Source organism: Schistosoma mansoni, chromosome 1, assembly GCF_000237925.1.
Source record: "Schistosoma mansoni strain Puerto Rico chromosome 1, complete genome".
NCBI classification, from domain to species: Eukaryota; Metazoa; Platyhelminthes; class Trematoda; order Strigeidida; family Schistosomatidae; genus Schistosoma; species Schistosoma mansoni.
In genome coordinates this window covers 30,211,214-30,238,176 of record NC_031495.1, presented here as the reverse complement: position 1 = coordinate 30,238,176, position 26,963 = coordinate 30,211,214, and the positions used below count along the sequence as shown (strand labels likewise).

Below are 26,963 nucleotides of genomic sequence, written 5' to 3'. Positions count from 1 at the left end.
AATGTTTTTTTCCAACGCTAAAATTATGAATAAAGAGATTCTCAGTTTGGTACATTACGATACAATTAGACTATGACAAAAAGAAATTCATAGTATTGTTGTTTTGCTTTAATCAAAAGTGAGACCAGTAATTAAAGCAGCATTGATTGCATGAATTTCTATAATATAATACATTGTAAATAGTCAGTTACGGTAGATAACAAGTGACCTAGCTTCATATTACCTTTTTCAGTTTATAGCTTAACTACATACAGCTAATTAGTCAATACTGAGCTTCCAAAACGTTTGTTTGCTTATAACTTTAACTATTTCAAAATATTTATGTTGCTTACACAAAAGTTGTGACTGAATATAGCAGCTGCGCCAATACGCAGTTGCAACTCACACTGGTTCTTAACACCATAACTTTATCTTAATCTCCAAAATTTAATTTAATATGATATGTAGGATGCAAAGTAACCAGTTATATACTAAAAATGACCAAAACTCTTATAAACCTAAGGTCTTTATAAAGCAATACACAACCTAAACTATATAAAAATGAACAATTAAAATATGGAGACATCCCATGATTAAATTCACTGTTAATCACACTGTTAGATAAATTAGCATTGATTAACTATTCTGCTTGGTTTAAATTGTAAGATGATGTAGGGTATAGTAATAAGAAATAATCTAACATAGTAGAACACCGATTATTCAATCTATACGCTCCCATTAGTAAATATGTGCACAAGAGTAAAGTAGAATTCTGAATAATAACTAAAGACCAGGCGAGGATTCTCAACAAGAATTATACGCATCCACAATTGCTACAATCATAATATTAACAGTAAAAAGAAAATCATAGATAGGAAAATAGGGATTCAGAATTATTGAATGTACTGTAATGTAAAGAAATACGTATCGGAGGAAGAAACAGTTTAGGAGAGAGAGAACAGAATTCAATTACTCTATTATTACTACATACTATCAAAAAAGGTTAAGTAGTAAGTGAATAATGATTTTTTACATCAAAAACATTTTTATTAGTCCAACAAAAATACTCTACATAGACTACGAAAAAAGAAATCCAATTTCTCTGACACTTCCGCAACTAATAGTCTTTAATATGCAGAAAATCTAGCAGGAAAAGTGGAAAACAAAACGGGAAAAACCAACAGGCTGAATGAATATGCAGGACTTAACTACACAGAACTATCATGGAAAGACAGGTGGACGTCTAAAGAAGTATATATACACATTCAATGCTATATTCTACAAAATTTGAGAGTTGTACAAAAAAAGTTGCAAAATACAGCTAATTTGTCCAATTAAGATATTGCAGAATACGGATAAAAAATATTCCTCATTAATCCAAATGAACAACTAAAATAAATGATTCGAGTGAATGAAATAAAGAAAAAATTTCTATGCAAAAAACAGAAAATTGTATGAGGAAAGAGTTGTAAAATTATTTATAGCCAATAACTCGGATTAACAATGTATGATGGTAATAACTGTAACAAGTGTAGTATACAACATGAGGAATATCACCAAACAGAAGCATTAAAAATTACTCTTCTCCTGTCAGTAAAGTTATGAGATAATACATGAAAATGGCTTATGGTAAATAATACAGTTTTCTTAAAAATATTCAAGTCTTTGCAACATAAAGATAATTACTGACAGAATATTTATCCATCATTACACGAAGCGTGTCAGAGGATCTAAGAACGAGTACTGACTACATATTATAATTGAAGAATGTACGGCGTAGACCATATTTTATACAAATCTGACACATTAAATAAAGACAAGAAATAAGACCAAAAATTTCTATTAGGTAGAACGCGGAATTGAGCTCAATTAGGTGGGATTTGGATTAGACGAAATAGGCACTGGTTTTAATTCTCTGATTTGTTTGATCAAATACTGTTTTTCATCATTGAATTGACCATCATCTGTACGTTCAGTTTGAAAATCTGTCAGAAAGGATAGTAATTTTTCCTGATTACGAAATAGAATCATATGAACAGCTGGTGGCTTGTTTGGATTTGCAACAAACACCTATAAAGATAAAAACTAAAAATTATCCAATGGAAGTATAGAAATAAAAACTCAGTTATGATAACCGGACAATATCATTATTTTCACTTAATCGATGGAATCAATTATACCATACATTACTAATTAGTAAGATTTTTTGACAATAGTTGTCAATATTAGTGCTTTATCTGTTTTTAAACCAGTTCTATATAAAGTTGTTGCAATATATAGGATGAAAATAGTATTGGGTAAAAGGAACAAAACGTTGCGACCAATAGGAAAAACACGGGAAAATGTGTAATTAAAAAATAATTTGTAGTGTTCTAAGGGAAGTTTCTACGACGTGGTAAATTATAATCCAAAAAATGTTTCCCATTAATTGGAACATGGATCTGTGAATTTCTGTTGAATTAGTTTTATGTTAAATTATCTTTACACAAATTTCTCTTTTCCAGATGTATACAGAATTGTGTCGACTGTGATGCGTTCTACGTTGAAGAGTCGTGTGGTGAAATTTCGACTAATGCCAAGGAACACCCTAGTTATATTAAAAGACCTGATAATACCGTAGAACGAAGAAATCTACAAGTCGAATAAACAATAACAGTATATACTACATTCAATCACACTGAAATCAATATAAAAACATAAAATACTTGAGAAAGGTTTATCCAATTATAATGAAAGACCAGTAGCTGAGGCGTTTCACATAATCTTAAATTCCTCAATGGAAAAGAAAACTTTACTATCCATCCCACTTTGACCGTTTATATTTTTCACACCCACCAGTATACATACGGTGATATCACATAAAAAAACCACCTGAACCAAAAACGACGTGAATAAAATAACCAAACGTATTTTGGTTTTCCTTGAGCTCAATGTTTTACCTTGTTTCTCCTTAATAAATAAAATTGTCTCAATTTAATTCAGTTATTATCAATGGCGGCCTACTTGAACATCTGGGCTACCTGCTCCTGCCATCTAGATATTTCAACAAGTTATCTAATTTTGTTTGCTTTAATACATCGCTATGGCTATTAATCATATAACCTATTCAGGTGCGTTTATGAAAAGTCTACAACCCATCATTCTACAAGCTACAAAAGGCCCAATCAGAATAATCATGGTTACTTGCAATACGCAGCGAAAAGAGTGTACCTTATGTAGATATCCATCAACTGGACTGTTAACTACTGACTGTAGATCACTCAATATTGATCATTAAAATCGATCAAGAAGTAAGAAACGTAGACTAGTTGAAATACTTAGTGTTGAGAATCATGAATTGTACCAAAAATATAACTAACCTATAAAATGTAAGAAATTCTGATCTCTACTTACAAATATATCATTATTTTATTAGTGATCTTCTTTGGGTGTAATAAACAGGATCTTAGAAAAACTAAATCACTTATTACACTTTAAGCTATTCAATATGTAAAGTTGAACATGCACCTACATACTTTTTGTTAATTCACATGAAGACACGCAATCGAATAATAAAAGATTCTATATTACAAACATAAGTGACATGCAATTCAACTATCCACTCATGTGTAGATGTACTTTTCAAGAGAATGAACAAAAAAATAGGAACATGTGAAATCTTGATAAACATTGAAGATTCAAGAAGGATGATTTTTAAAATAATATCACACGATAAACCTATTTAACAGTACACATCATTATTTCATCGTAGACTGAAAGGTGGAAGGCAACTTTGTGAAAGTCTACATTGAGACGAGAAAAGCGATAAAACAGAGAAATAAATCTTGCATCCAGATAAAATTATTCACAGTGATTATTGTTGTTGGTTCAAATAATGAATAAATAACAGATTTATCTGCTAATATCATTGATAAATTATTGCTTTTCAAGTAGACGCATGAACTTAATTATGATCCTACGTAAAATTATTCACTCTTCCAAACAAACTACCGTCTTACAAAATAGATACCAGTATATCGTCTAGTTTTCAGTGCTCATAGGTAGTAATCGACGTTTATTGGTCAACATGGCTACTGGGCAAAACTAATCAATAAAATAACTTACAGTGGTCAACGCTTAATCGTCGGATTCAATTGGTAGGAAATTTAGGACCTACGTTTAGTGCAAATGTAAACTCATTAGTGACACATATTCACAACACCAATGGATTGTCAGAAGTCGTAAAATACTATCTGAAATATTTCATTTACTTTCCATAGTAAACTATTTAACCAATTGGAAAATCCACATAACTGATCATATTCAACATAAGCTTTATCTAATGAGTATTGTTGATTAACATAGGTTAAAAATAATGTAGCAACATAATACGGCATAATTAATATTTGAGAATAATACTTCTGACGACACTATCAATGAACTTGTTTAAAACATGGGAGCTCATCAGTTATCCATGAAAACATTGTGAAAAAAAATCACAAGACTTTTTTGTTTCGGTTTTCAATACGAGTTATGTAAGCAGAAATTAGAATATTAAAATAAGTCGGACCATTTGCATGAAACAGAACGGGATAACTACAACGCTGTAATCAATATGCTAGTATGATTTTCACGCAGCGCTTAATTATTTCGAAAATATTATATAGGAAATACGACTTTTTCATGATCAGAAACTAAAGTAGTTTAGTAGTTATAGTGCTTAATGTAAATGAGAGATCATGTATGAGCATATGCAACACACACTGAGCAAAATAAATTGTTCTTGACCTAACTAATAACACTTGCTCAACGTCTAAAACTTTGATAGGTATAAAGTTTGCATTTATAGCTAAATAACTGACGGTGAGTTACCTATGAGAAGCTTCTATCTAACGCTAATTGGACAAAACGTTTTCTGGACCTCTAGAAATTTAAGATGGTGGTTGAAGGTAGTCGACAAGAAACCCTGGACCTAGGTTTCGTGCTATTTGGGACTCATCAGAAAGATGTACCTGTAATCTTGAGAGGAGTGATGCTCCTTGATGGGTCCGACCCCCATGTGACCCAGCTTCACAGTCAGAGACGTCAACACTGAACTATTCGGGCTGTAGAACGGGAATGTATTTATATTACTTCCCTGAAGAATACAATTACACCTTGCTGATGAGTCTCGAATAGCACGAAACCTAGGTTCAGGGTTTCCTGTAGACTACCTTCAAACGCCATCTCATCTGAACATAATGCACGCAACGCCGGGTCATTTAGACTAGCGATCACACTGCAACCTGTTTGATAGGATTCGAGCTGCACTAAGAAGGATCTGATACACAAGAAGTTGATCACCACACACTGACCAATCAATTGTAAAAACCGTGGAGACTTTGACAAGGAATATTTTAAGACTCCTTAACAGAATACAGCAATCAGTTTTTAACGTAATAAAACTAACTATTATTTCACTTGAATTCATTGAATTCCTAATTACTTTGAATTTTTTACCGTACAGATAATTATATATATATATATGGTGAAATCTCGAACTAAAATATATAAAACGCTGGCTTCGTTCATCAGTGTACATTTGTCACACTTCATACAGTTAAACAGCCTTCATAAAATTCTGTGTTTCACCGGTGATACCTTAAAATCCTCAAAGTTGTGCTATCTTACTTGTTTATTACAAACTGACCACTAAAGCAAGAAAGTGAGTTACGAACAATTCGTAGGTTATGTTAGGCTGGAAGAGCAACCACTAAAACTATTTTGCATAAATATTCATTTATTTACATGATATCTATTAATGAGTCCATAGAGTTGTAGGTGAATTAATTAAGTAAAAAAATACCTGTCGACCTAAAATAAATTTATGAAAAACATATACTTTTTAATTCTTTCAAGTTAAACTAACCTTAAAACAATGAAACGCTTCAAAAGCAATTTGCTTTTCTTTACTTTTCAACATATTCATAATGACTTTGAGGTTTTCCGGATCTGCAATATACTTGGTCATTATTGAGATGTTATGCCGATCAAGTAAAAGCTCTCCTAACAACTGAGAATAAGATCATTCAAAAAAAACGGAAATACTTGAGTTTCACAATTAAACATGAACAACATAAAATTTCAAATAGAAAAGGAATAGTTAGTTTTCTATGAGTTATGGCTTGCATATGAGCTTTCAAAATAATTAGTTTCAGGAAATTGAGAGACGATATTATTGTTGTTAAGGGGGTATGAGTCAAAAATGTAAGTGGAAGCATATGTTGAGGGAAAATATCAAATTTTCTCATATTGTATTCTTCATCTGGTTTTGAAAACATTCTTAGTCAGTTTTTGATTGAACGTCTAAACAGGAATACCATATTTTATACGTTTAATGATTTATTTTCATTGCTATTCTCGACTGACCGTCGTTACTGTAGATGGTCTTTGTAAATATATATCAGGATGAGAAAGTAAAGTTCTGTGAATGAAATAATCAAAATGAGATCTTTTCACCAAATTAAAATCATGATTTCACGACTTAACGAGTGTATTTGATTCAATCAAACATTACACATTTACAGTTAAAAGTGACAAGAGAGAAGCAACATATAAAATATGGCCAATATTTTGCACTAAAAATTAAGTTAAAATTGTAAAAGAAGGCAATAGGCAGAAGGAATCTATATTTATTGTAAGAAGTTAATGTTTACGTAATAAATTTACATAGCCTTCAATTATACATTCGCATCGTTTGGTGTATTATGCAACCTAAACTGTCTTCTCGTCTGGTCACCAACTGTTCTGACTACACCATATATTCGCTGTATTGATCTTCTCTCCGTCTGATGACTGTTGTAACTTTGACGCCACGTCCCGCTACATACTACTTGTAACATCCGCTACACAATTACTAAAATTACTTTAAATAAAACAAGCTGGCAGAATAGTTTCGGCATGTCGATTTAAGCTTTCAAGTTATACATCACTTCTTCAGCTAAGGTTAAAAGGACCCAAGGCTTCCTTAAAACTTGTCGACTTCCCAGAAAATTTATTCACACTGAATCGGACCTCAGAGTATCAAATGCAAAATTTAAAAAAGTATACAGTAGAATGAGACTGTTCTATACCAATGACTTGGACAAATTGATAAAATGGAATTATAAGAACTTAAATATAGAAAACCATGTTTAGGACATTTAAGTATTGTCAGCAGGATAGAAATGGGATGATTGGTTTTTATAAATTAGGTGTGTTAATTTTCATAGCTATTTCCAACCGATCAGGTATAAAGATCGGATTGAGAAGCTACCCATAGTTTATTATGAAACTTTCTAACGTTCCGGTTATTTTTTAAATGTATTCTTGTTTCACACATTTTTGTTTCGATTAGGGTCAATTCTAATGAAGTGAAGTGATGAAAAAAATAACTAGCTTTTAATTCATAATGGATATATTAAGATAGTCTGCAGAGAATGCACATATGCCAACCATGAGGGATCAAATTTCAGTCAAAATATCAAAGGAATAATACAAATCATTTCAAGTTGAATTAAAACTCATACGCATTGCACAAGTGAGTGAATATTTGAACTCAATAGCTAAGTGGATAACATGTTAGCGTTTGTATAGTGAGATACAGGGTTCCAGTCCCGGGTGAACATCAACTGTGAATGCATGTGTATCCAGTTGACGAGTCCTAAATGGGACGAAACGTGAGTCCTGGATTCCACTGCTAACCATATTTCATCTATTCTATATATCGCAAAAATATCCTAAGGATATGAATTTTTTCCTTTATATAATTGACTGAACAAGACAACGTTTAATCTGTCACAAAAGACTTCAGTCTCAAATGGTCACATTTACTAGTAAAACAAGGGGGGAAGATCAACAAAGCAAACAAGGAGGATAAAAAAGGGAAAATACAGAATCATAATTTACCCTGAATAAAGAGAACTAACCTTTAATGCTTGCCTTTTTGTGACGTAATTATCTGATAAAATCATATGCATATAATGGTCGAAAAAGACATCATAATTAGCTGTTAGAAAATCTGCTACAAGCGCCTTATGACGAGTAAGCAAATCTTTCAATGTAGCGAAAGCATCTGAGCTCACATCAAATGCTGTGCCTTGTACGTGTTCAAATAACTGATAAAATTCTGGTGAACGAAGAACAACTTTGGCTAAAGATTCATGTCGGCATGCATCCCGAAGCATCTAGTTACAAAGAAAAAAACAGAGGAATTATACCTGAAGTATGAACACACGATTTATCATGAAACAAAAACATGAAACGGATACTTAACATTTTTAAAAATCTATGTTTTTATATACATGAGTATTTTAAACATTATCTATTAATTAAAATCAAAAACTATCAAAGAACAAATAGCAGTTAAATGCAAAAGGATAAAAGAGACAAATTGAATACATAATATCAACGGATCATGAAAATATATATATACATCGATAAATATATCGATTTCGAGATAAAATTAAGAAAAACGAATAAGATTTCATTTAATCGCCCATAACTTCTCTGTCGTAGGCTCTAGCCAGCATCACCTACTTAATTTTGAGCGACTTGTGAGTATCATTAACCTACAAACGTGTTTAACCTCAAGTACATTAACTCGTACTTATTAAATCAGCTAAATATCAACACTAATGTAACGAATCAATAATTTTTCACAGATTTTATCACAACACAACACCGATGTGCATGGCTAACCTGTGCCTAAGCGTTTCAAACATTTCTTCCCAGAACACTCGATGTCACGTATCATTTTTCAAACGCACGAGCTCAGTGGAAAAAAAAGAAGCTTCTTTATTACACAATGTTGCAGGAAGGGTAGTTGTATTAGATTAGTACCCGTTGCTTCAAAACTCTATGGGTTAAGTCCCAAGAATCATGAAAATTAATGGCTTAAGTTATTAAAAATGGCTTATGACAGAAGTCAATAGTAAACCTAACGCTGATTTCCACGATATTTTTCAAAAAAATCAGAATCCCTCTTTTGGCTACATGATATCTATTATGCCTCTATTTGTAGCATAACTCTAATGTTGAATACATACTATTCTTGTTTCTGATTCTTAACATACTTACTGCAACAAACGTGCACATGATAGACTACTGTCAACAATAAATTCCGCAGTTCTCCCAAGAATTTTATATAACCTGTTTCCTAGGTACAACTGAGAAAAAGTAAATTTTGCTAAAGTGAACAATCTACGATTTTTACAAAGGCGAATTCGCTTTGTCTCGAGGAGTCTATTTAGCTACAGAAATCCTCAAATATACACAAAATATGTTGCTTTTGAGGGAGACAAACATAGCCAAGTATTATGAATAAGAAATAGACATTATAGTTGGTAAGTGAGAAAAAGGTATATATTTATTGGTAGTTAAATAGAAGACTATTTTGGTTCTCTTATTATCGAAATTTATTCAGTTTCTTATATAATATAGGGTCCTTCGGACAGTTTATCAAAAATGAACAGATATACTTATTTTTAGAATATACAGTAAAAGATCAACCAAGAATAACGTGAAGGGAATTAAAAGCAAAATAACAATGAAAAACAAAATCATGCTTAGAATACAAAAGGAATGATGATATTGGTGCGATGTAAAATATAGGGTGTGATTAGGGCAGTTGCATTCATTTCCTATCTTTATTAAATACTAATTTAAGTAACACGCCAATTATTCGCTATTTGATGATACTAATTTCCTCAGAACTACATTTCTCGTGTTTAGAACTCCGCCGAAATCGATATTATTTCTCTTCCCTTGCTTCTCATTTTGTTAATTACCTCTAGCCGTGTCATAAGATGTGGCAACGTGGACCAACATGTATTTATCACAAGTCCTACCTCGAATTCCATTAATTAGAAATCTACTGTCAGACATCATTTGATTACTACGATAGCTTCAATATATACAGCAGTGAGCCTGTTTTGTAGTATAAATCGTCAATTTAGGTAACATGGCTTCAAATTGATTACCATTGGACTGGAGTATACATTCGGTATCTTGTACTAAATTTTGAGGATTTTAAATCTTTACGTCCCATCGCTCAACTCCGCTCGTTTTTGGACATTATTTTTGAACTTTTAACTCACCGATGTTGTTATTATCATCAACTTTATCTCTTCCTTTCATGCGTTGACTTTTGCTCGTGTTTCGATATAAACTTAGACCGATACACATTTTTGTTTGCTTAAGTCAGTAAGCTGTTAATGTTTTTCCGTCTGCTGGATAGCAGTGTTTACCTTTCGCGTGAAAGAGCCTTTACCTGTCAATGCAAATCAATGAGGTAGTTAGATGCATGTACCAAGATATGCAGCTCCGTGAACACATACAGATCTGCGTATTAGGCTGAGTACCATTTAATATACGAATCGGTACTTTTGATAGTACCTGACTTCCAATCTTTGTAGATGCGTTGGAGTATAAACTTATGATAAGTTGAAAGAGGAGTGGATGAATTAATGCACTACACTATTCAAGAGGCAGTGGATCAACTCTAAACTAGGTCTAAGGTGTTTTGTAGCATTTACTGAAAGTCAGAAAGCTAAGTAGTATCATTAGTACCAGCAGTGATGTAAAACGGAATTCAGTTTGCTGAATTATATGTCTATTAACTCACCATCTACTTAGAGAGTGATGAGAAGTTTAACTGTTTCGCTTTAGTAGAATTCAAGCATTTCAAACAAGCACGAATAACCCAAAGTCTTATTTTTAGTTTGTAAGGGTTAATAATATCAATCCACACTATCATTTCTAATAAATTCCCAAAACTCTTAAACTGTAGATACTTTGTTTGAACCATTATGTGATAGGAAATTAACAATCACCGAATAATGGAGAACTGATATTTCCCTTAATTTTTCTACATTTATAGTACTGTGTAATTTGTCCTAACAAGCGTACTGATACCAGCCAGTACAATACTAAAATATTCAATTAAACCTGAAAGTTTCAGAATTGAAATATGATTTCATAAAAACTTTGTTAGGAATAGATATAATTTGTAAATCAACATTTTAAGAATCTAGCTATGAGACTTACTGCACCATAGTGTATAGCAGTGTCAGGTTTGGAGTATCCTTGAAGAATAGATATTAAAATTTGAGAGTTAGCCAAAAGATATTGAGCTGCAGGATTATAAGATCCTACCTGTCGCCTCATAATATGGCCGAAAAGATCAACGATATGTTTAGAACTCTAAATAAATGAAACAGGCCTAACAAAAGAGCATATACCTCAAACTCGATGACATCCAAATTGTTTACAAGAAGCGGCAAAAGATTGAGGTTGATGATTTCATGAGTTACATCCGTTATGATTTCATTAATTCGTGCTCGTTCAGAGTTCGATAATTCTGAATCACGTTCTTTGCCAGTCAATCGAGTATCTGACTTATCCGTCAGCAGCTCCCGAAGAGCAGTCAAAGCCCTTGCTATATCTTCAACAGCTTTTTTCCGCTCTTTATCGGTTTTGGCACAGTTACTTAAAATCTTGAAAATTTCGTAAACAATACGCTCAGACTTACGATTATGTTCTCATTAACAGTTTGGATTAATTCACGAGGGCTTTTTGGCTTACCAAATAGAGGCATACTTTGAAATGTTTGTGACTGAAAATCAAATACGGATAACAGGTAACCATTAAGTTTATTCCGAATTCCAACTGACAGTATTTAAATTACGATGATTTGTTGAGGTACATGTATATGAGGATAAATATATCAAAACTCTCAAACAGTATGCGAGACAGAAACGAGTTATGAGCATGAACTTTTAATAATAACATTTGTGCTCACAGATAACAAAGAACCTAGTATTAATAGTTATCCCTTAAAGTTGTCGAAACGTTCACCAACACAAGATAAAAAGTAATTGAGTCTGAGCAAGAACGTCATTCACACCGGAAAACCAAACATACAAAATTTACTTCAAAAGGATCGAGTAAATTGAAAAGTGAGGAATAACACATGACTCGAAACTCAGAAAAGGTGTCTAAATATGCACCCCTTACTATGGTGAGGTGTTTATTTGGCATGCGATCACAAACGTTCACACATAATCTACTAAACCAAAGATAAAAGAATATGTCTGGAATTAAGTCATTAGGCACGCTTGTGTTCTAAAATCAGATCTACTCAGAACATTTTATAATCAGATAGAGAACTGCTCTCGCTGACTTCCCGTCGACCCGACATTTTACACAGCATAATGACGCCAAAGATTGCTCAGAATGGTATAAGGTGCTCTGACTTCAACTATATAAAGACTGATTCTACTAGTCAGGTAACCACCAAAACTCTCACACAACTAATTAAATACACGAACTTTTCGACTACTTTTAATGGCTTTCCACAAAGAGTGGAAGCATGCACAGGCTCCTCCCAGTTTTGTAAAACTGCTTTGCACTTTGGTGTAAAGTACACACCATACCTACAGATGCTGATTAAAAACTGAAAAGGTGAGGATTGTACAGCTTGAGTATCACCTCATAGTAAGACGATATCATTCGCATGCTCAATATTTGCAAGTCTTTCTCCAGGTGATAGACCCACACCACCATTATCTGCTTACACCAGTGTTCTTCCGAAATTTCATCGATGGTAGAATTTAGGAGGCAACCCTGCCTAGCTCTCATGATCGAAAGGGAACATTGTAGAGAGGTGATTCCATGCCCTCAACTTGCTCAAGGTGCTTGAGCACAGGGCCTTCAAGATGTTAATAAACTTTTCAATAACACCATTCTTCAGCAGAAAATTTTAGAGCATTCCTGTCCCAAAAATTGAAGGGTGTCCTGATATCAAGAAACACGTCGCTTATAGATTTGCAGTAAGGTGTTTTAACATTAGGCTGGAGGTGAAGATATGATCAATACATCTTCAAGCAAAACGAAAACCAGCCCTCTCCCTGTTAGTCAGTTTTCCAAGGGTTTGAATAATCCGAAAGACATGACGGAAGCCAATATTTTGGACGAAATCGGAAGCAGACATATCTCCCAATAGTTGTTGCGTAGATGAATTAAACCCTTATTAAAGATAGGGACGACTATCGCTTCATTCAGGATACTCTAATCCCCAAACTTTTGCAAACAACTGAGTCGATTCCCTGGCCAGAAGTTTGCCATTACACTTAGGGATCGGAAGGAAATGGCATGGGCTTAGTGACTTGTGGTGCTCCAGAGGTTGGAGATCCTTGCATAACTCAACCTTGTTAGATGGATCTGTCTATAACAACTGTGTAAGGGAGGCAATAAACCAGATGGAAATCTCTGCTTATGGATTTTGCTAAATAGTGACCCATCAACTTTGCAGGTTTTTTCACTCACACCAGCCCTCCTGCGTATCAGTGGCTTAGATGAGCTAAAATAACTTCCGGCAATCACCAAGTGCAGAAGTCGTTTTCAAATCGCTAGCACGTTCTGAGCACTAAGTTCCTTGTTTTTTCTACTCAAAATTTGCAAAATCTCTTTACGAAAGTATCAAAGTTCATGATAAAACTCGTGATTCTCCGAAACCAATGTGTTTATAGGAATAGTAAAGAGATTGCAAAAACCCAGTGTGTTAAAACGGGATGTTTTGCAAAGACGCAACCCGCTATTTCCACAACGTCAATCAAAGGCATCCGACGCTTATTCACGCTTTCTAGCATGTTAGCTACTAGCCTTGAGCTAACCTTAATTTTATATTTGGTTACAATAGAAGCTGCATCCAATTAGCTTAATTTGTTCAGAACAAAACGTTTGACCACCAAAACGCAAGACAAGCTTGGCAGAAACCAAACGATGATCAGAGTCCAGATAAGTATTCAAAAAAGAGCAGTAGTCTTGCATACAACCACACCAGAGGTAGCTGGTTACGATGTAATTAATCCGAGTCCAGGCTTCAGATTGCATTTGAGTTGCAATCTTTCGGGGGAATAGGTGGAGATTATGGAAAAATAACTTTCCCCACACTTCTTCATTTGACGAAGCTTTTTAATTTAACGGCACATAAACGACTGTTAATGGGGGATCTAAACAACTAGTGTTCAATCTCCTTTGACGCTTAATACGACATCGACACCAGCTAAATCGGATAGTGTTACAGGGTCCCCGAATAGGCGCACACAAGGTAAACGTTTGGGATCAACAGAACAAATTTTTAGCGCCTTTCTATAGTTTTGAATACGGATCTCACATGAACAGCAAACATAGGAGTTGAAACTCTCCAGAGACACCCAGACTTATGTTGTCAGACGAAGTGTAAAATAAATTCACATGTAATAAAGAAATTGTAAATGTCATTTATATAGATAGCGAGTGTTTTCCTTACCTATTATTTTCTCCATGTTTGTATGTGCTAGGATACTCTCCGCATCCCCAAACTGAAGCGCATGGTTTTCTTACAGAACCACTAACCAAGACTTTGGCTTACAGGTCTAATCCACAAAGCAGTGGATCAGTACCAGGAGATGCAACCTTACGGTAGCTGGTGACCAAAGATAAATTAAAAGGCATTCGATCCCTTAGGGTCCGGGGATCGATTCGCACCACTGTTTTGAAATCAGGATTTTCCGAATCTCCCACGTGGAACCTCCGTGTCCACCGACCGGGTTTAGGTGCCAGACACTCGCCTTTTGTTCTTACAATTTCGTAAACAACAATTCCTCCACGAGAAGAGCGGAACTTACCTGACTGGCTACAAACTCGTTGCCAAACGAGTGTATTACAAGAGGAAGAATAGAATTTCTCTAGCCCTAGTTGTACAATGGTATTTGATGGTCTCTGTAAACTGGCATGACTAGTGGCACATTCAACACTACTTACTAATCACTAACAAGTTCGTTTCAGCTTTCGACGCGGTTTTCCTCTAGGTTAGTGGAACCACACACATCCAAAAAATATGGGAGTTTTAACTTGAAGCCCAACAATAGTAAACCAGACTCTTTATTCATTAAGTTACCATTATGGAGTAGTTAGTGACTGAAACCTAATCAATTACTTACGCCTGTCACCCTTCGTTGAGCATACGCCTCCAACTAGGATTTTCTACCTAGCTGTCCTGAACAATCCTTTCCAGTTGTTTCTAAGTGCTGCTCATTCTTTTAATGTCTCCCTCTCCTTCCCAGAACAGTGTTCTTTGATCTGCTTCTTTTTCTTTCGCCTTGAGGAATCCAAGTTAGGGCTTGCCTTGCCGTACAGTCTGATGATTTCCGCAATATGTCTTACCCACTGAAAGCGTATTTTCCTAATTTTTTTCTTGAATGGCAGCTGCTTTGTTTTTCGCCACAGTAGGTTATTACAAATAGTTTTTAGACGAGTCTAGTTGGAGTAGAAAACTGTTTATAAATACTTGTACGTTCTTGATGATGGTTGCAGTTCTTCACGTATCAACCTTGTACAACAGAACTGTCTTGACGTTCCCACTGAAAATTCTGATATTGGCTTGCAGATAGTTGTTTCGAGTTTCAGATATTCTTCAGTAGTAGGAATGATAACTTTACTTTGCCGATCCGTGACTTTACATTTGAATCAGATCCTCCCTGTTTATCTATGATGCTGTTCAAATACGTGAGTTTCCACCTCTTCTAGAGTTTTCCCATGAAGTGTGATTGGGTTGATGTTCTCCGTGTTATATTTGAGGATGTTGCTTTTTCTCTTGTGTATGTTGAGGCCTACTGATGCAGAGGCATCTGCTACACTGGTCGTCTTGACCTACATTTGCTCGTGTGTATGGGACAGAAGAACTAGGTCATCTGTGAAGTCCAAACCGTCTAGTCGCATCCAAGCTGTCCATTGTATCCCGTAATTTCTCTGAGATGTGGAGGTCTTCATAATCCAACTGATTATCGGAAGAGAAAGGGGCAAAGGAAGCAGTCTTGTCTGACACTGGTCTTCATTTGGAATGCACCTGTGAGCTGCTCTTCACGAACGACTTCTCAGTGTATTCCGCCGTAAGAATTTCACGACCTCGCACACACCAATAATTTTGGACTATTGTCCATAAAGATTTTTAGCGCTTCGATTCATAAGAGTTCGATTGGAAAGCGTTTCGCTCCTCTTTTTACTATCCCGGTTTGGGAGCGGACAAATGACTGATTTTTAAATCAGATCGTCTAACAAACTATTGAACTTTAACTCCTAGTATCCTTGATAACACCATAATTATATTGCTATCCACTGTTGCTGCTTTATTAGGGTATTTCACTTCCGCCCCGAAACTACTACTGCGTGAAGTAGTCGAACGCGTCGACAACTTCACTTATCTTGGAAGTCTGATCAGCCCTAATGGGTTGGTGTCTGACGAAATCTCAGCACGGATTCAAAAAGCTCGTTTGGCTTTTGCTAACTTACGTCACCCATGGCGAAGACGAGATATCCGTCTATCAATTAAGGGACGAGTATACTGCGCATCAGTTCTCTCTGTTCTACTTTACGGCTGTGAAACATGGCCATTAGGAGTAGAAGATACTCGTAGGTTACTAGTATTTGACCACAGATACCTTAGAAATATTGCTCGTATCTGCTGCGATCACCGGGTAAGTAATAGTGAGGTTAGACGCAGGGTATTAGGAAATGATGGTAAACCAGTTGATGAGGTCATGAATCTTCATCGACTGAGATGGTTAGGCCACGTGTTACGTATGCCTGAACACCGATTACCACGACGCGCTATGCTGACTAGTGTAGGGGATGGCTGGAAAAGTTAGGGGCGGCCAAACCAAAACGTGGCATCACTGCTTGAAGTCACTAACCTCTAGTTTGAGCCATGTTGGCAGATGCAGACTACCTGGTTGGGGTCCGCGCGACTATCGTAACCAATGGTTGGAGACTCTAGGTGACATGGCTCAGAATCGATCACAATGGCGTAGGTGTATACACTCTTTATCTTCCCTTAAACCTTAAGATTAAAATTGTTTCATAACGTTCTTCCTTCCTATACTATATCCTTATATACAACCTATCTTTTATATACTACCACCACTAAATTAACTATTTCTATGAATCCGGTGTTCATCTTGTTGTGCTAACGAAATATGGCAACTTGGACCGATGCATATGTGTGCCTGGTCCTACGTTGTAGCTGACTGACTGACTGACTCATGATTAGTATGTATATGTCTAAAATAAACTTTTGCTTATCACCGTGTTTCTAAAACACTGGGGGTGAGTTTCTGAGCATTTATAGTCCAAACCTATACACCTATTGAACTCCAGATGAGTGCTTATAACTACTATGTTGTTGCGATAGTGAGTAGATTATAACGTACGTGATTAACCCACAAAGGTTGTTTTGAAATTGATCTATTTTTGTATGAGAAGCAGAATAACTGAACACCACCCCAGAAAGAAAACACAGCTTTGGACCGAGCATATCAACCTGCACACTTAGTCACTACTGCCAAGGAAAAGGCAAACGTTATCATGTATGGGTCACCAATTGTGACCAATACTTCAGATCAAACTTTAATTAGACAAAAGGACATAAATAAAGTTTAAGAAACTGACCCTCAACACTCAAAATATGAGTCCTAATTTAACAGAAAATTTATTTATTCAAACACAAACAATGGTACAAGGAGGAACCAAATACATATGCGCCACACAAATCAAATGATTTGTAAGAAGACTGGAATACTGCCTGGACGTCCAGACCGAAGCAGGTGGTTTTCTTAGGAAACCACTCCCCGAGCCTTTGACCTAGAAGTCTAATCCACAAGGCAATGAAGCAACGGTAGGAGATCCTGAGTCGATTTGTGCGCCCGGGCAGTATTCCAGCCCTCACATGAATTATTTGATTTGTGTGGCGCATATATTTGGTGCCTTGTACCAATGTTTAAAATATTAAACGTTATGAGATTCATAAAGGAGATTCAGTCCTATGGTAGCCAATGACCAATAGGTTCATACACCATTTGTTCCCTTAGGATCCTGGAGTCCATGTGAACCACTGGTTTAGATTCAGGTTTTGCCAACTCCCCTGGGCGGATCCTTCATATCCATCAACCCGATTGAATAGCCGGACATTCGCTTTTTGCCCTTCAATTTCGTAAGCAACACCCCAGTGAGAGAAGGCAATGGGTAGGACTTTCGTGGGAGTGGATGCATACGCGTGATCATGTGAGAGCATTTTGAGAGGAGGAGCTGACTCTCCTCACCCTCGGTCGTACTAGGGCATTTAGGGGTAATTCGACAGAACAACATAGTCTGGTTTACAAAAAGTATTTTGTCGTTAAGTTTTACACTAAAGTGGTGTGGAAATCCGTGAGAAAGAAACGATAAGGGTGGACGGTTTTAGCAGAAGACTAAAAGAACAGAAAACCATAAAAAGTGGTGATAAAAACTTTTCAAATTCAACAATAATTTTACAAAATGCTTTATTTGAAATGAAGTATAGAATAAATTAACTCATTCACTAAGTATTTAAGTATGAGCCATAATAACTGCTAAAGATACTACTCAACCGCCTAAATCAAAGCACGAGGAGTAGGGTTCGAACATGGGACATAACAGCCAAACGCCTTAACCACTAAGCCACCTCTGTACGATATATGAATAGTAAAACACAACATTTGGAAGTGGTTAGCCTGTGTTCTGACTTCATTCTGCAAATATTATTAATAAAGTGGATTTCACCGCGAAATCTAATGTAGTTGAAAGCAAAAGAAACATTGCAAACTGAACACACGACATGGAAACAGAGTGGTTGACACCAAAATTGTGTAGGACGGCAATAAGTGTTATTATTAATTATGAAAAAGGGAAAAGAGGGGACGTAAAATTTTCGTTATGAAAACAAAGACAGGATTGGGAAAAAGTATAAACAAAGAACATAAAGAATTTATCGCAGACTAGATAACTTAGCTAATATCGATGATGCTTAACGGATATTAAGTCCGTAACAGACTGATGCACAGATTGATCGATTATCTGAGCAACACAAAGATTCAAAGCAACTAAGTACGTGGAGCAAAGCGTTAAGTTCACCCTAACTAGAAACTTATAGTTCATTTAACAGGGACTGAGCTATTCACATAACTTGGAAAACATTTTGGCACAGATATATGAAGCACATCTGTAACTGCATTTAATCTCTGCGAAGACAACTTTGCCAAATCACCGCAACATTACTAGCCGTGGGATGTCCATTTATATAAATGAACCAACTTCTGAGGCACTATAAAATAATCCGTTGGTACTGTTAAATACCAGCAACACTATAAAACTAGTAAATAAGTGGTCAGAATGATTACTAGGTCCGTTAACTGAGTAAACGTCAGGTACTCATCATGTTCAGATATTCTACTAAACTTCCTTATACGAACGAATCCGGTGTGGGGAGGGAAGAGATAAGTTGTCAAATTTATTTTTACTCAAATATGAAACGGAATGGATTCCTTTCGGTACGTGGGACTACATATCAGATACCTGGAAAATTTAATCTGAAAATACGTGTCCACGATTCGAATGTGTGTGATCAGAGATGCCGTCACGCTTTTTAGTGACAGATGGGGACCGTATCTTATTCAAAGATTTCTGATCTGCAGACTCATCTCCTTCTGTACCGGATTACTACCTCAGAATTCTTTTTAAAAAAGTTTTAGAAGTTACACTCTTGAGATAGTGCAGAACGAAATAGTGCCGTTATTATATTTCAAAACCAAGCATAACTGAAGCTTGAACTGAAAGAATTAACCTTCCATGCCTAATTTATAAAGTTACTCAAGGGTAAGTCTTACTTGCTAAGAAACAAAGAACTCTGGAAGGTGGAGATAGGAAACACGAAAATGTGCCCAGCCTCCCTCAGCCAGATAATCCCGCCCTTATGACCTGTTCATTATAAGCTCACAAGTTAAACGTTCCAAACGAAATTTTTGATAAGGTATGTAGGCGATGTCTATGTGAGATATTCTGAGAACTCATAAACTCTCCCAACAATTGAAATTTATTACGTACTCTGTATTCTTCTATCTCCTTCGGCTAGTTTATCTAATTTCTAGACTTCTGTGATAAGGATAGTGTAGCAGTGAATAGATCCCTAATATAAATTGTTTCGCATGTCCTCGTTATCTTAATATTGATAATAATCTCAGAGGATCACAAGCTACTCGAATAAGCCCGTCACGAAAAAGATCTCTCTCTAGACCACAAGAAGCAGATAATCCTGATTGGTGTTTGTACTAAAACAAGTATTGTAAATCTCCTGGAAACTTCAGGAAATTCTGCAGTTTCCCCACCCTCAAACCTTCCATCACGAAAAACATTTTAGGAAACTTCCCCTCGGCACACGTTAACAGCCATCTGCCATACATCAATGATGTGATAACGAAACTTCGCATTCTCATCGAGGACGACGCATAAGTCATCATTCTCTTCTGCTAATACAAATGACTCCTACATGATCCGGTCTTCGACCTACAGTTGGTAAATGGGAATTCGATTGTCACTTAAGACAACATGTGCGTTTGACTTGGCGTAGGTCTACTCGAATCCATTCACTAGATCTCCTTGGTCTCAGACATTTTAGTGCCAACCATTAGTACAAACGTGGCACAGCATTGTAGCCTTCTCGTCGTCACAAGCAAACTAGGGTCAGCAAACAGAAATACTAAATTATCTATTTGAGGAACTTCCTTTTCTGGTAGTAGGCTAACCCCATCTAACTAAATTCCTATGGCTGTAAACGACATTCCTAAAATGGCTATCATCACTCTTTTCGCAATCTGCGAGTTTTCGCTCAGCCCATTCATTTGAAGAAGTGCTTCGCAAACTTTTCATCGTATAACTTCTTTGAACAGTTTCCAAAGCATCGATCTGAAACTCACCTAGCTTCAAAAAGAAGACATCAGCATTTCACTAAGAGATATATTCGACAACTTTGAAACTATAAATCAAATAGATAGATACAGGTAAAGAAGCTTTTCTGTGAGACTTATCTACGAATAAGGACTGCTCAACTAACGCAACGTCTTTAATACGTTGCAAAAACTTTATCATTCAGGTCTTCGAGAAACCATCAAGCTCATTGCAGAACGATTTCGTCATCCTGGTGTGAGTAAAATCGTGGAGTGATTACGTTGCTGTGTATACTGCCAGCATTCTAAGGTGATTAGAAACAGAAACTGTCCATCGGGTCCTATCACAACTCCCGATGCTTATTTTGACCATGTTCATCTTAATTTGGTAGAACCATTACCATATTCAAATGGGTGATCTTATCTCTCAACTTGTGTGAACCGTTTCACACGATGGTAGGAGCAGTACCAAATAAAGACATTACTGTCGAAACAGTGCCCAACTATGGATAGAAAACTTCGCCCACTCTTCAAATATTACAACAGACCATGGACCCCAGTAACAGTCTGGACTTTTACGTTATCTTTCTACTCTACTAAGAATCACAGGATTCCGAATGATCGCCTATCGTCCACAAGCTGATGTGTCGATAGGATTATTTTACTGAAAGTCGAAAGATTTACTCACAGATGCAAACGTAACATAGTGGCCTAACTCCTTTCCATTTGTGTTACCTGGTATTCTCAACTGAGTGGAAGCTAGAATTAGCTTGTGGTGGCATTGAGCCCAAACCCCACAATCCTCAAAGTTGAACACGAGAAAAATGGGACATTTAACGCTGAGAAAAACTCAATGACGGGGAAGGCGAGAAGAAAAAATTCAACGAATTGAAATCCATCGGATGGCATGGCTCAGTTGTCTTATCCCCTTTATCCATATAAAATATATTGTTCTATCTCCAGTCTAATTGTGTTCTCCATCATATATTGGTAATTTTTGCGATACGATGTGTCAGTGTAGACAATGATGTGACTTACACGTAAGATCGTATAAATTGGGCAGTTACATCATGACAAATCTGCAATTTTAGGGTTAGGTCTATCATAATAGCAGTAGGCAATAATTCTACAAGCTCATTATTTCGATTTTGGTCTATAAATACAAACACACTGGTAGAAGCTTTCTACAAGTCAAAAATATGGCATAACTTGTTGAACTTGAATATGTAGTTTATCACAAGAGTAGTAGAACAGTTCGATACACTGAATGAGCACCCTAATACAAGTATGAGAACAAATGGACAGTAGTAAATTGGCAGCAATAAATGTGAGTTTAGGATAGTGGTTTTAGTCGGTATAAGTGCATATATCTACGTCACTAGTATAGTAGACTTGATATAAAACTCTAGAGTTGCTATAATGTGATCATCTAATCTATATGGACTAACATAGAAGTCGCACCATTGTCTATGCCGACTCGTCCAATCGTGAAATTCAGTAATATTCAAGGCTTCTGAAGAACATTTTGGAGCTGGGTATAGAGTGATATATATTTAATATGAAAAGGACGAAATTACTTAGATTGGCCTCGCTTGCACAGTGAAGCCATGCCATACAAACAAAGTGTTCATGCGCTCACCATTTCTTATATACTTCAAGTGTTATATATTGAATGCCAATCTTCTCGGTCATCAAATGTTTGGCCTAAAAGATCGTGTGGTCAAGAAATAACATCAATACATAAGTACTCGAGTTTCTGCAATTTGAAAAGAATTTGTGGGTAAAAAGCGTTGTGTTTCAATTCATATATACCAACAAATCTTGCATTAAAAAGTTCTGTGAATCTGGTTATTCATTCTCATTCATTCAGGGCTATCCATCAGGCCTGTCAACATGAGCTCCGCTGTGCCTCCACATACACTTGGGCTAGATGCAGTCGCATAGCATTCCACGAGTCATCGTGGAATTTATCGTCAACGTTACCCCAGCTATTTAATCCAGCCATGAATCACCATAATCCGCTCACCCTATTTCCTCTTTACCCCGGAAGCTTTTGTTTCATATTAAGGACCTAATCTAATACAACTAACTTGTCACCATGTGACCATTTAATGTGTTGGATCTTACATAAATATCGTACTGTTGGCTATGCGGACTTGCCAAAACGTACCTTTGAAGAACAAATCAAGTCTAAACAACGGGATAACAACATTGAGAGGAAAGTGTTATGTCCCGATAAGAATAGTGAATGGTAACTTTCGGATCCATTCATGGGCCAATACTATGCATATATTTTTATCGTATAATTGCTAAATAACTAAACTATTCATATTCATGCCCCCCTTATTATGAGCCTTATTTTATGAACTATTGTTATATGATTTACCATTCTTGAATTATGCCCTGTCTATCAATTACTATTTCCCTTATTCACAGCCACGTTTGGTTAAATCTCACACTGATCTTGTTTTCCTATTTAATAGTACGATGCGGTCTGCTTGATCAATATATAAACCTAGTATGCTTGAAATAAATGATTCATACCGCAGAGACTGAGATTGGTGTTCCGGACTGAACTGGCTGGGCTAGGCAGAAAGCAGGACCGATACGTACTCTAGACTGCTCGCACAGGTTTTATGCGTCATTGGTCCGATCGATAATTCATTGTTCTCTAATTGGCGGTATTATCACGTCATAAATTAACCGGACATCCAGGCAGACAACAATTTATAACTGAAAGAGATTCGTAGGAATGCTACTCCATGACGTATTGATTATGTTCTCGCGTGACTTTTTTTCACCACTATTCTTAACCAAACATTTAACGTGTACTGGCTCTTTCAACGCTTCAGTTAATATCAGACCAACAACTAACATAACTTTGCCAAATAAACTTCAAACACTGCGAAATTAGGATCTTCAGCGAACATCCGTCGAAGCTAATCAGGTGGTAACAGATACTCTGACAGAAAGGATTCTAAGTCGTGATCAATTTTAATGTCTCCAAATTATCAGCGTTCAAAAGTTTTTCCTTATCTATTTTCTATCCATTTAGTTGACAATCCTTAACTGTTTTACTTCATCGTGTTTGGTTAACCAACTGTCGCTACCGCCTCCAAACTACAGATAATCTGGTCGATATCTTACAATTTTCACTAATAATTAACTCCATAGCAGTGTGACACAGTAGATATTTAACCCTTAACACAGAATCTATAACCATCTTAATTACTTGCAAACTAGTACTAGTTGAGATGGTGTATCTCATCAAGGTGTGAAACTTAGGGCTTAGATGAAAGCACTACTAAAACACACTGCAACCGAAGATTGGGAACTAGTCAGGTAGCGTTCAAACAAAAAAATATCAAGGGATAGTCCACTGTTCAAATTAAGGTAAAATGTTTGATGAAGAAACAAGGTGAAGAATTGTATCACATTATTATTCAGTCTTTGCTCATATTAATTACCAGCCTATGTGTAGTTAAGTCAGTTGATGTTCCAACAAACCTGTTTCACCAAATGCTGCTAAAGAGTGTTAATAAACCTATATAGCTTATCCTAAATAAACTTGCTCAGTTTTTGGTACTCACAGAGTTGGTAAGCTTTCTCTAAATACTAATCAATATTACGATACGGTAATTACAGGCATAATGACCTGATTAAAACTGAAGGTTTTCAGAGAAGGTTCACCGGAGATGTTTTGGGATATTGCGGCAACAAAGACTACCACCAAAGATGTGAACAACTCACATTAGAACCTCTCTGGATCAGGCGTATCAAATTAAACTTTATCTACCGATTTATTAACAGAATTTCCTACTCTTCGGTATCTACTTCTTCATACTCTATGATATCATCCCACAATCTAAGCTACAAGGAAAATATTTTAGCGACTCCAAGAAACCACATAAAATTACGCTAGAATATTTGCGTCATTCGCTAATCAACCATCTGCAACAGACTGTCAGTGAACCTCCGTTTCCGTGAACCTACAACCCGGTTCAGACGTCTCCCTGATGATTTTCTTTCCGAAAGTGGACTATATCGCCTACTGAATATTAACGTGTTTAACAATGATTTATACGGAAAAGTCCGTCACCTGTCTAATTGACTGAGGAACAAAATAAAACCTTTGAAACTTTTTACGTCTATTTTATTTTTATTCATCTTAATATATGAAGTCTGCTTATGTTCGCATTTATAACTGTTTACTGATATCATTATTGTTCCCGCGACACATAAGATATTCTTTTAATCTCTTCTTGTCCTTCTAAACATATTTTATCCCTAAACATCCAAAGCCCATAGCTGAAAACAAGAAAAAATTACCCTGAGTTACACTTAAACAAACTAGCCTATCAGATTGATCTTATCTTCACCACATAAATATATATATTATATTTGGTTATCCTTTGCATTTATTTGTGACTACTATAGCATCAGTTTAAATTATTGTTGCACAAATGTTCATAGTAATACCAAGTTTTACTCTGTATACTGTTACATAAATCTACATGTATTTATCCGAGTGCACTAAAGGATTATTTTTTTTAATTGTTAGTTTACTTCAGAGGTCTGTATTGATTGCGCTATTTTTATCATGACTGCACCTTTTCACTAGGTGCTCAATTCTTTCGCCTTCTAAAAAATATTATTTTTTAAGATTACAAAGTTTGTAATTAAGACAAGAACCTGTGTTACCTTAAATCAACTTCTCAGACTCGTTTTATCTTCACCATAAATATACTACTCATACATAGTGATTATCCTTTGCACTTAATTGAGACTTTCATAGCATCACCCCAAACTATAAATGCACAAACACTTATTCTAACGTCATATCTTACAGCAATAATAAGTAATTTATTTAGTAAATTATTTTGTTTTATTGCTCGTTTGGCGATACATACATAGTCGTTTATTCTTGTTCTGTGTTCATAAACACGCTTGTTAAGCTTGTAGTGTCGGTTGGTATGTTAAGCTCATATACCTTATTCTAACTCCTGGACAGGCCAATTTACCTGTCCATCTTGAGTCATATTTTGACCTTGTTAATTATTCACTTACTAACCCTGACTAATTTTCATATGAGCGTATGTGTGTACACTTCTTTTCTTATTCATCACATGTCTGTAACTTATTTTTATTTCACTAGAAATATTGATTAACGCTTGACAAGAGTTCTTTGGCTTACCCATCATCTCTAATGAGTATCATTTTTGCTATGCACGCTGATATTTGCTCATGTGCTTATAGCTTTCTAGCTTGCGTCATTGTTAATAAAACTGCATTGCCGCTTCTCTTTGCCTTCTGATTTTATGCACCGTTAAGATTTGTATTATAGCGGTTATTAAAGTAAACGATTAATGAAACACGGCACTGCACGCTATCTACGCAGTTCGGGTCTCCTTTATTTCTATTCCCTTCATTTTTTCCTTTTCTTCTCTAAAATCAACCCAATTTTCCTCTCAATCACAAAGAACCTGGTTTATTATTATTCCATTATTATTGTTTTCTTTTTCTTTCCTTTCTAAAATATGGCAAATATAACGCTAACATTACTGAAACTCGTGTATTATTGCATTTTTGAAGAAACCCGAAATGGTTTCTTCACAACACTTATGTAACCACATGATGTTTGTGAATAATAATAACATATATTTGAGTATTAATCGACATATTGATAGACTAATTGGTAGAAATCAGTCAATAAACCCAAAGTTAGTATGAGAATTAACAACAAGCTTCACCTTTGATGTATTTGCGCTATACATTTTGAACAATCCTGTCACACACATATTTGTCAGGGCATTTTATATGAAAATTAATGAAGGCCAATTAAATGAAAGTTCAAGTAAAAAAGGTGACGATGGGGAGAGACACATTTTGCATTGTATAAAAATAATAAGAAAATGTTGTGTTATCCTAGGTCATAGAATGGCTTAAGGATTACCAGGGTAAGTTCAAGGTTACGACGAATGACAAGTATATGTGTGACCAAATTGTTCGAAACGTATAGTACAAATACATCACATTTTCCAGACCAACTCTGTCTTCTTATTGTTCTATCGACATCAAACCTTAATTTGCCCTTAATAAATGGCTCATTTCAGCCAGAAATAAACATGTTCTACTCTGAAACCTGTTGTTTTCTATTCCGGTTTACTTCTCAGATTCATCACGGTACACCGTCGTAGATATTCATGTAGGACA

The 26,963-nt window shown here is 35.7% G+C and overlaps 1 protein-coding gene across 1 annotated transcript; it reads right to left on the bottom strand.

Moving 5' to 3' along the window:
- Positions 1 to 493: 493 nt before the first annotated feature.
- On the bottom strand, positions 494 to 19,773 carry Smp_007170 (hypothetical protein). The gene is made up of 7 exons (XM_018794004.1): positions 19,695 to 19,773; positions 11,507 to 11,590; positions 11,217 to 11,471; positions 11,023 to 11,178; positions 7,905 to 8,162; positions 5,867 to 6,010; positions 494 to 2,049 (listed from the first exon to the last, which is right to left on the bottom strand). Exons 2-7 carry the CDS (start codon positions 11,570 to 11,572, stop codon positions 1,849 to 1,851), a joined length of 1,080 nt encoding a protein of 359 aa, XP_018648460.1. The 5' UTR covers positions 11,573 to 11,590; positions 19,695 to 19,773; the 3' UTR covers positions 494 to 1,848.
- Positions 19,774 to 26,963: the final 7,190 nt, after the last annotated feature.